This window comes from Xyrauchen texanus, chromosome 49 (assembly GCF_025860055.1).
Source record: "Xyrauchen texanus isolate HMW12.3.18 chromosome 49, RBS_HiC_50CHRs, whole genome shotgun sequence".
Lineage (NCBI taxonomy): Eukaryota > Metazoa > Chordata > Actinopteri > Cypriniformes > Catostomidae > Xyrauchen > Xyrauchen texanus.
This window is the reverse complement of record NC_068324.1, coordinates 7,865,625-7,877,000: the sequence shown is the minus strand read 5'-3', so window position 1 is coordinate 7,877,000 and position 11,376 is coordinate 7,865,625. Positions and strand designations below refer to the sequence as shown.

At 34.5% G+C, this 11,376-nt stretch overlaps 1 protein-coding gene across 2 annotated transcripts; it reads right to left on the bottom strand.

The window, feature by feature from the left end:
* Positions 1-6,563: 6,563 nt before the first annotated feature.
* Positions 6,564-11,147, bottom strand: LOC127640609 (uncharacterized). 2 transcript variants are annotated; one of them, XM_052123260.1, is made up of 10 exons: positions 11,080-11,147; positions 10,433-10,514; positions 10,161-10,295; positions 8,543-8,673; positions 8,149-8,285; positions 7,967-8,060; positions 7,488-7,823; positions 7,238-7,409; positions 6,886-6,975; positions 6,564-6,686 (listed from the first exon to the last, which is right to left on the bottom strand). In XM_052123260.1, the coding sequence occupies exons 2-10, from the start codon at positions 10,449-10,451 to the stop codon at positions 6,598-6,600; spliced, it is 1,203 nt and encodes a 400-aa protein (XP_051979220.1). In that variant the 5' UTR covers positions 10,452-10,514; positions 11,080-11,147; the 3' UTR covers positions 6,564-6,597. The 2 variants fall into 2 exon arrangements, with proteins under 2 accessions (XP_051979220.1, XP_051979219.1); XM_052123259.1 differs by having other exon boundaries at positions 10,433-11,111.
* Positions 11,148-11,376: the final 229 nt, after the last annotated feature.

Sequence of the window (11,376 nt, the reverse complement as noted above, 5' to 3'; positions counted from 1 at the left end):
AATATTTAGGGTTCAGTACAAGTTACTGTAAGCTTAATCAATAGCATTTTTGGCATAGTATTGATTACCACAAAAATGTATTTCGACTTGTTCCTCCTTTTCTTTAAAAAAGAGGAAGCATAAATCAAGCTTACCATGAGGCTCTTACAATGAAAGCGAACAGGCCAATCTGTAAACATTAAAATACTCTGTTTAAAAATTATAGCCACAAGACGTAAACATTATACATGTTAACATGATTTCAGTGTGATAAAATTGCTTACTAAATTTTTCTGTGTGAAGTTATAGCCAATTTTAATTCTGAATTTTAAAACTGTAAAACGATGATTTAGACAACTTTATGCCTCCATTTATACACAATTTCAACAGAAGAATTAATGTAATTTCCTTTATAAAATTATAAGCTTCACATTTCTTCCTTTTAAACCCTCCAAAAACGGGCCCCATTCATTTCCATTGTAACTGCCTCACTGTAACCTTGAATTCACCTTTTTTTTTTTTTTTTAAAGAAAAGGAGGGAAAAGTTGAAATACTTCTTTGGCAATCAACATTATCACATAATGCTGACAATTGAGCTTAACTTGTATTGAACACGGAATATTCCTTTTAGCCGTTAACATCGCCAGGAAGTGCAGTTGAATGCAGAACAATGTGAGATCAAAATGGTGATAGAGAAGAAGACTGTCATTCAGTCTGTCATTTCATAAAAACAGAGGACATTCATAAGCCAAGTGGGCTGTTAGTGGAATAAATTGAGTTCATCATGTTCTCAGTGGGTCTTACTACAAATAAATACATGTGAATTATCTGTAATATACTGTAACAGATACGTTTCATAGATTATTAACCACAATCATGATTTCTGTAGCCGTTTTGCACAACCTTTGGCAGAATTCATCAAACGAAAGTTAATTTTAGTCACCAGCTAACCTAACAGTGGCCCCTAAAAAGTATTTTGACACTAATGCATATTTAAAAATGTAAGAATCTCAATGCGTTAGATGAAAAATGTCAAACCAAGTGGCATTTATGTTTAAAAGAAAGATATCACAAGCCAATTTTAAAGTAAAACATTTTGCAAAAAGAAGTTTCATGGTTGTTAAATGATAAAACAATATATACATTATTCAAAATGAAGACAAAATATTTGGGCACTTTCTGGTTGTTAAACCAAACTTCATACATCCACTAAATATGAACGTGAGTCTAGTTGGTTAAAAGCTAGCTACAAACTACTTTTATATATATATTTATATACTTTTGATATCTAATGTAATCAATTACATAATTATATACTGTACATAACATACTACATTATATATCTTGCACCATATTTAAAATAATCCATAAACAAAATCTTAATAAAATCTAATATATCTGATATATTAGGAGACACGTTGCATGTTTAGTTGCACCTTTCTGTTAATAAAGAAAGTTGTTTACCTATGAGCTTTAATAGATAAAAGGTTTCAAATACGGTCAATGTTTGAATTAACGGTGAGTAAGCAATACAAATAGCAACACAAATTCACCTGTCAGTCAATTGGTTTGGTAAAACATTACCCTGAGGTTAATTATTACAAAGGCTTGAACCATATGTTAATGCTTACAACATATATGTTTTCTTATCAATGTTTATGATAATTTAAAACCCAAATGTATATATTACCTATGACGTATGATTTCAAGACAAGCCTGTGCTGCTGGCCTGGCCCTGGTTTCTATGGTTACGATGTGTACTTTGTTGTAGCCACTGTCTGCCTGGTAACCTAGTTCTCGCTAATTGCTGTTGTCTTGGCAACACGGTGCCCAATGTAATCTGGAAAAAAATGGATAACAATCTGCAACAAATGTGTGTATTTATTAGAAGAATTCAGCTTCTCCCTTCTGCCGTTCTCAGTAGACAAGAACGCATTTAAATCTTTATTTTGGGGTTTAAAGAAAGTGAGACAACACACCTGATCTTACGAGATCACACTTATTTCAGTGTGCAACCCTCAACTATGGGCGGCCGGCCACCTGTTAGACAGCAGTGTAATATGAAACGGAAAGGGTCTGCTCTAGTGCAGCATCATGTGTTATCATGTAATTCAATATAGAGGATCTACACTGATTTTCACTGGAGTGAGTCGTGCACATCATCATTCAGTGGAGACAATGAGTCTAATGACCGTTTAGTTCAATAATTCACCTAATTGAATTGGCTAATATCATGTAAAGTTTCAGAACAAACATTAAAATAACATTAATAAAACATCCTTAAGTCATTAGTATCAAAAGAATGCTCTTACAATGTGGAGAAAATTTTCTTTGTAGATCATTGTTCATACGTCAAACTAACAGGGAACATTCCAAAGATTTTTGGTAATGTTACATAAAGGTTATGAACAAATGTTAAAATAATGTTAATGGAATGTTATGATGTTAATAGTATCCAATAAAGGTTCTCACAGTGAGAAAACATTCTTTGGGCAACATTGTTCAAACGTCCTTTAAACTAACATTGAACATTCCAATGATTTTAATTCTAATGTTGCGTAATTTTAGGAACGAACATTAAAATAACATAAATGGAACATCCTTTTGATGTTCTTAGTGTCTGATATAAATTCTCACAATGTTAGAAAACGTTCATATTGCAACACTGTTAATACATTCTTTAAACTATCAGGGAACGTTATCCAACAATTTTGGCTAATATGATGTAAAGCTTCAGAACAAACATTAAAATAACATTAGTAAAACATCCTTAAGTCATTAGTATCAAATAAATGCTCTTACAATGTGGAGAAAATATTCTTTGCAGATCATTGTTCATACGTCAAAATAACAGGGAACATTCTAATAATTATTTTCGATTGTTGCGTAAGGTTTGGAACGAACATTAAAATAACATAAATTGAACATCCTTATGATGTTCTTAGTGTCTGATAAACGTTCTCACAATGAGGAGAAAACATTCTTTGAGCAGTGTTGTTCCTATGTTCTTTAAACTTAATTTTTTATTAAATTTAAAGATTGTTGCTCAGGCTGAATTTAACAAAGAATTAATTAGATTTGGAAATGTGAAGTCCTTTTGCAAAGATCCTTGAGTGTGGACTGCAAGTGAGCATGTGCATAAGGAGATTGTTACTTTTCTCACATGTGTATGAATTAATGTATGTGACACATACAAGTAATTTATACAGAGTCACATTGAGATGAATATATCAAGATCAAACAGGCCATACTTCTGCCCTTCAGATCATCTGTCATCCATCTTCCTCTGGTCCAAACTTAAAACATTTATATTCAGCACCCCGGAACAACATGAGGATGAGTACATTTCAGAATTAAAATTTTTGGGTGAAGTATTCATTTAATACCGCAAACATTTTAGAATACTAATTGTAAGAGCCAAATAAGAATTAGTTCATCTAAAGTAATAGTTTAATTTAAAAACAGTTAAGTGTTAAAAAAGGGAAACTATTTCTTGAAAATTCATTAGAAATGTATTGGTATAAAATCCATAATTTAGTAATGTTTACACAGCAAAAAGTCGAGTGTTGAATTAACTCTCACAGAGTTGATTTCAACACTTTTTGAGAGTTTATATAGCTCCACACTCTCTGGAGTCAAGTTAACACTTTCACAATAGTTAAAAATTTAACACTATGCCAGAGTTCCTTCTTTGACTCTATAAAGTGTTAAAATAACACTAAAAGGGATACAGAAAAACAACACTGTTCAGAGTTACATGTTTAACGTAGAATTAGTTTTAATCAGTGTCAAAAAAAACTACTAAACATAGTTAAATAAACTCCAGCACACAACATAATTTCAATCAACTTGTTTATTTTTAATTCTCTTTTGCAGTACAATTTCATGTTGATTTAAAACATTGCAAAAGAAGGTATGATATACAAACTTTCATCTTCAACACTGTATGAGCTTTGAATATCAAATGGCTTACAAAATTTAATCTCTGACATTTTTATAACACGCCTTTCCTCACTTCGTAGTACTCTGAATGCATGAAGATGCTCATCAAAATTCTCTGTAAATAGTTTGTTTACCAATAGATAAATGAGATTGTCAACCAAAAGTACATCACTTATTTGACAAAAGACTGGCATTTCATTTTCCATTACACTGCAAACGATAGGTCCAGCTCTATATTCGACACCATCAACTTTAACCCAACTGGTTGAGAAGGCATCTTTTGACAAGATCATTTCAAGGATATGATTGCTGACCACATTCTCCTCTCTAAGGGTAAATGATTTAATCGGCCCAAACTCATTATGTTTGAGGGTAAAGGATTCCCAATGATAAGCAATGGCCATCTGATGCATTTTAGCCAACGATTTTATGTTTTTGAAATTTAAAAAAAATCTTTGAACATCTTGTGTTTGGCCTCAAACCTCATAGACCACATAAATAATAAGGGGCCAATTTTCCTAATTGAAGAGGGGTAATGGATCATAAAATGATGCTTGGGTATTACATTTTTCTGTGGGTACAAGTACTTAAATAATTTGTGGTGGTCAGCAATCAAGTGCTTCAAATAAACTGTCATGCCTAAAGTGAGACAAGGCGAAAACACAATGTTCATTATTTGTAGTAACAATAACAACAAACTCCAGTGTTTGTGACCTGGAGGAACAATGTCACCAAACAATAGAGGGAGGTTTTTCACAAGACATAATGTCTGAATGGAATTTAAACCAACGTTATTACCAGCACTCTCCAAAATAATCTTTGTGGGGCGATTTTTACGTTCTAAAAATCCATAATCAAAAGAATAAATCCTTGAAAGCAAGTCCTCGTCAGAGATAAAGTTTTGTGTGAGATATCCAAAAAGCATTTTAATTTCGTACTGAGCCACACCCTCTAGAAGATCATGCATTATATCAAACGAGTAGTTATTGCAAACATGAAAATACTTCAGTGTATTAAGTGTAGAATTTTTTTTCAACCCATACAGTGACCTCAATTGTGGGTTTTCCTGGAGAGACTGGCAATGCATTTCAAAGATTTCTCTTCCACGAAGGACCACCTTAGGATCATCCTCACTGTATACTGTTTGAGAATCCTGCTTTTCAATTAAACAAAGGCGACAGAAATGACGGCTATTAAATGACTCATTAAAACCAAGAATTGAGTGCATCCCTAGATTATCGCCAGTTATCTGTGCAATGGTGCCATAAATCTGCTCATCTGAAAATGGAAGACTTAACCCTTGGCTTTCCAGTATCTTTATATCATTTATCAACGGTTCCAGTATGACATTAAAACCGTACTTACTTATATCTTGTGTGTGAAAAAGTGATAACAAATGAATGTTCATTAAAACAGAATTAAATTTGGGGGGCAAGTTTCTTACAATAAAATAAAGACAGCCAATTTTGTGAATTACACGTTTGGAGCCAAGGGGATTGGCAGTTTCAAAATCATCATAGTATATTTGGATTTGTAATGCATGTCTCTTGGTTGTAAACAAAGGGTGAGTTTTAAAATAACTGCCATCGCTAAAATCTGTAAAAGTGTCAGTCTCTAATCTACAGTCTTTCCTTAGGAGATCACAAATGTCTGGATTTCTGCACATGAATTCCAAGGTTTCTAAAATTGGCACATAAATAAAAGTATCTTTAACTGGTACTTGGTCATAAGTACCAGATTTCTGATTTAGTCTGCTGTCATATTTCATTCCAAGTGTTATCTCAACTGGTTCAACCACTCCCCATTTTTCTTTAAAGTATTTATTTCGTTTCCATTCGGTATTCAGATTTTTGAATGGGTTTTCTAATTTTTCAAAAGATTCATTTATCACAAATTTGTAGGGGTCACTTGTAGGTAAAGCAGAAAGCATGTTATGCTTTGCTTGTGAGTGAAGTGTATCTGTTAGTTCCTCTAAATCTCCTACAATTGAGGTCACTAAACTGTTTGAAATCCCACTTCCCTGTAATTTTGCCACAATGGATTCACACAATTCTTTAGTTGAATCTTTAGTAAGCTCAGAATCATTGTTCTCAGAAGAAACACTGGAACAAGGGGATTCATGCTGGGGATTCATTTGGTCATCTAAAGTATCTACTCGAGATGAACTTGCAAGTGGCTCACTCGAGGAACATCCAACTGTTGAAAGTTAGAGCAATTTTCTGAACATTGCTATGAACATTATTAAGGTGCTTACGAAAACCTGCATACGTTTGAAACTGATGCCTACAACCTTGCTGCGAACAAATTAACTTGAACTTAGAACCAGGATAGTAACTATGTTCACCTCTTAAATGTGAAATCAACTGTTGACTGCTGTGGTGCTGTGTCTGACAAATAAAACAGATCAGCATTCTCTCAACAATGCTCAGATTTTAAGACAAGGTTACTGTCTGGTTAAGCAGTCTGGCTCTCAAGTCTTTGACTCTGGGTGACTCCTTCATTTTCCCTACATCAATGTTATACACTGTTGTCTGCAGGAATGTGTAAAAGCTCACAAGTGCAGTATCATAGGACAAATTGAACACAAAATGTGCCTTGAAAAGTTCATCAAATGCCCCAAGGGAGCGGTTTGCCTGGTATGGGATGAGATGCTTATCCAAGGTGATGTAGAAGCTGTCAATCTTGCTTTTCTGACGTCCAACTGCAAGGAGGTACGGGTGCTGATGCCGGTTGTTTCGGAGGTGCTCCTCCAAACTGGAGCATGACTAGGGTTAGGATGAACACTGAACATTAGACACAAACATAATGTGCAGTCACAGAGAAAACAACATTATAAAAGTGATTTTTCAAACATTGACTCATTGACTAGTGAAATATGGGAATGCCAATGAAGACTTGATTTTAATCTCATTCATGTTTTGAACAACCAACAACACAAGATTACAAGTCTTTCAACAGCATTACATGCACTGATTTTTGGAGACTTCGGTCCTCCTGGTGGTGGTGGAAGAAGATGTATCAGTAACAGAAGGGATGCCATTTCCTGGTCGTAGACTGAAGACAAAGATTCACATGAATTAATTAACTGAAATAGTTAAATGTAATACTTTTTAAGTTTGATTAAGAACAGAGAGTTTGTTTTGTTCATGTTTAGCCTAAAATTTGTTTTCCAGATTAAACAAATTAATCCGGAAAACAACCATCTTATAGGTTTTGATGTTGCTCATTTTAATATTTTTCTCATCAAAACAATACAAGTAACTATAACTGCAAATTTAGCAAATCCTCCAAAACAATTAAATCAAATACAACTTACTTCTTGCCTCGTCAAGATCACCTTCTGCTGACAGCAACAACTGACTCAACTCTGCTGTTGATGATAGCTGCTTGGCTTCTTTTATGACATTTGGCCTGAAGAACGTGTCCCACTTTTGAAGCAGCCTGGAGGATATCTCAGCATCAAAGAGGAGAGTGAAGTCTTGATCCACCTTTAAGAAAGAAGATATTAAACTAGAAACAATACTCTCAATTTGCATGCCATTGAAAACATGTTATTCCAAACTTACCAGCCCCTTTGTATCCATGAATCTTGGGAAGGTGGAGAGGATATCAACACTAGAGCCTGGATCTTTAACAAGCTTCTGGCGATGCTGAAAGGTCTGTCTCATCTTCTGGAAAATTAGTAACTTTTCTGTGGCATGGTTGAGCAAAGACATGGCCTCTTTGCAAGCATCCCCATCAAGTTGATCTTCAAAATTAGTAGCCCTTTGGCATTTAGGGCCTCCTGGAGAAACATCAAGAGAGCTGTCTGGTAGCACAGATCCTCGACGAATCTTCCTGTGGACTGTTTTCATACGCCAGGCGATGTATCCTGTGTTGCTTGCAGCATCATAGAAGTGTTCCTGAAATATACTTTTTTTTTAATCCTTTGTCATGTTAGGATTAAAATATCAAACAATCAAATTTCAATGTCATAGAAACAGCTTGTGTCATAACACTGCAAGTATGACATTAAAGTGCCATGCAAACAATAACAATGACTTACGTAGCCTTTCTTAGAATATGGATCTCTGAGGGAAGGGAACAGCACCACGATGCCATGAGCATACTGTTCTCTGATTGCTTTAGTTGGGAGTTGCCTAAGAGAAAGTATCAAATTAGTTATCGTAATTTACACAATGACAATTCAGTTATTGGTGTGTAAAAAAACCACGCTAAAACAAATACCCGTGTGTATCAATCATGTGAGACACCAGAATGTTTATCATGTGTCTTCTTGTGGCATCTGTAAGAGTTTCTGTTTCTTGATACTCCTGTAGTACTGCTTCACCACCAGACTTGAATTTAAGCACATCTTCAACCAACTAATAAAAATAAAAACATGAGAATGGTGATTCACACATTTGTAGAAACTCAAAGGGGGAAGAATAGTTCACACAAAAATTTTAATTCTGCCACCAATAAAGAAAGAAAAAAAAAGATCTTCATATGTGCTCCGAAGATACACAGAAGTCTTGCTGATTTGGTATGAAACAAGGGTGATTTTTTTTAATGACATGATTTTAATTTCTGGGTAAACTAACCATTTAAGAGTAGCACAAAAATCAAGCTTTGTTCTAACCTGTTTAGCAGACAGTGCAGATGTATACTCAGTTCTTGGTCTTTTGTTAGCGACCTCATCTAAGATTACAGTTGATGCACTTGTGCTGTATGAGTCAGATGTCTCAGATATGGAAGAGTAGTCTGAAAATTCTAAAGAATTAAAAAATATTAAATATGTTAATGACCAGCACAAGGATCAGAAACATGTCTTTTACATGCTCATTTATCATATATTTATTCAAAGTGCTTGATAATACCCAGTGGTTAAATTGGCTTTTGTAGGGAGGGGGAGCCCTTATTTAACGTGAATGGTCATCATTCAAAATCCCGCCGTAAAATGACTTAGGGTTTTTACACCAATGGGGCTCTTTTTCCAGTATTAATGTGTAAGGTAGGGTTGAGTAGTTATTCAAACAAAGACAAATACTTTACAATTCCCTTATTTTATTATAATTTTTTATCTTGAATGTTAACAGGCAGGCAACGGATTTCACCCTCGTAAAATGTATGAAAGGAACATGTTTGAAAATATTGCAAGCCAAAATATAATCTCCGCCTTTATTGAGTTTTGTAATGCCTGATAGAAAAGTATCTATCTTTGAGAGCAATATAATACTTTAGGCAATTGCAGAATAGTCCCATTAGTCACAGATACACTTCAGAAAATTGAGTACACAACTATTTCTGGCCTTAAAAGTTACAAAAACCAAATCAATGCAGAACACTGTATCTCAAAAGCATTACAATGTGGCCCCCCCATACACTACTTAAACCCGATGTGGCCCCTTAACCAAAATAGTTACAAATATTAATAATTACACATCACTTTACAAATTTGTTTCAGGATTTTACAGTAAAAGTAACTGTTATATTTTGACAAAATATTTCAGTTTCAAATGAAATAATCTAAAGGTAAAATTTATTAGACATCAACAGTGGCAGTTTAAAGTTTCAAGATGTGTTTCAGCTAGTATTTATTTTTCATAAATACATTCATTATTATTATTATTACTATTACTATTTAAGACTAGCACACTGACCTAACCATGGTAATGAGGAGCCTTTCCTTCTGTGTAATATGTGTATAAATATTAGGCAACAAATGGGATAATAATGGGCTCATGTACAGACAGGAGCAGTCTGGCGTCACTGTCGTGCACCTACAGTATATGCAAACTGTTAAAAATCAATATATTAATTTAGATGCTCACGCAGCTGATGTTATTCTTCATTTAGTAGTTCATTTAACATGTAAACTAACATGCTTTAGTTATATAACATGTTCTAGCTACATGCTATTTTTATATTCGATCACTCTAGCCGTTAGCGGGATTCCATAGTAACGTCGCTGTCTTAGAATAGACAGTTTTCCCTTGATGGTTGTGGGCGGGGTGCTGATAATTCCATGTAGCCTGGGTGTCTCTGTGTAGTCTTGCTCTATGAGTGTATTTGCCAGGAGTATTTGCCAGGAGTCAGGAGATGAAAAATAATTTAAGTGGAATAACAATATTTGGTGCTGAAGGAGACGGAGCTGAGCTCCGGCAGGGCGTGTTGTGGACCTGAGGAGGCGGAGCTGCGCTCCGGCCCAATTTAACCTCTGATAATACCTTCCTCCTTTCAAATTCAATTAAACTCACCATCGTTTGAGAAAACGGTCAGCACCACATTGCTTTGTCCAACGAGGTCGCTGAATATTTCTGCATCGACTTCAGTCCCTGTTGCATCCTTGAATAAAACTTTTGCATCCGGAGGCAAGCAAAATCTCTCGATGACTGAAAAAGATGAGAAGATAAAACTGAATGTACTTTACATGTAAAGATTAAGAAATCATACAACATTGATATAAATAAAATACAACATTTATATATAAAATATGTATCATATTTGAATCAAGTGAAATAAAACATACCTTTTAGATTAAATAGCATAAAGTCAAACCGTCCATCAATACAATCCAGTTTCACATACTTCTGCTGTTCGCTGTACTTGACCTGGACCAGCATTTTTTTTTATTTATTTTTTTTTTAAATGCAAATGCGTATGACAATGTTGATCAGTGTAAATGAAGAACACTGTATGGCTACACGACATATAATTTTAACATCAATATCTCGATGTGCAAATGCACACAAGTCACGTACATCATTTTAATTAAATTTTGGCTTGCAATAATTTGATCCATAGTTAAATCAAAACGAGGGAGCGTATTAGTACATGACCATGATTTACATGTGGTAGCCATACGTTATGCATGATCATATCGTTTATATTCATGCATAAAGAGAGAGAGATGATACCGTGGCCACGACTTAATAATTCGTTACCTAATTATAAATAAAATAATTCATTTTAGATGTATGGCAGGTAACGTTAACGTTAGGCTAAATTGTGACCACAAAGTAGGCCTACAATTCATGTCCTCGTTTTGATTTAAATGATTAACTTGTCCACATGTTCTATGTAAGGCTATGTACTATACGTAATATTCCACATACTGCTGTTGCATTCATTGCATCAATCATAAATGTTTAAGTAGTTTGGTTTAATTTGACTTACCGTTCAAACCTACACAAGGACATTCGCGGCGCTTTTTCCTAGGAACCAAGAAATGAAATGCAACTGCTTGACCTGTGCGCAGGCGCAACTGGGCGGAGTGTATTAATTATTACATCTTTAAAGGAGTTGGTTTAACACTGATGATAAACTCTGTCAAATAACTCCAACTCTGACCATCTTACTCTAAATGTGTTAAAATTACTCTTTGGGTGTTGAAATCAACTCGGAAATGTTTAACACCCAAATTTTAACACTCCAATTTTTGCTGTGTAGGTTTGATAACATTTCAGTGTTTGA

Bases quoted from the DNA above. Each gene is read 5' to 3' on its own strand.
- LOC127640609 (XM_052123259.1), bottom strand. From the start codon at position 10,526: ATGCTGGTCCAGGTCAAGTACAGCGAACAGCAGAAGTATGTGAAACTG. The intron at 10,296-10,432 runs GTATGTTTTATT...CATCTTTTTCAG, and splicing joins TATGCTATTTAATCTAAAAG to TCATCGAGAGATTTTGCTTG. The intron at 8,286-8,542 runs GTTAGAACAAAG...TATTTTTATTAG, and splicing joins CTGCACTGTCTGCTAAACAG to TTGGTTGAAGATGTGCTTAA.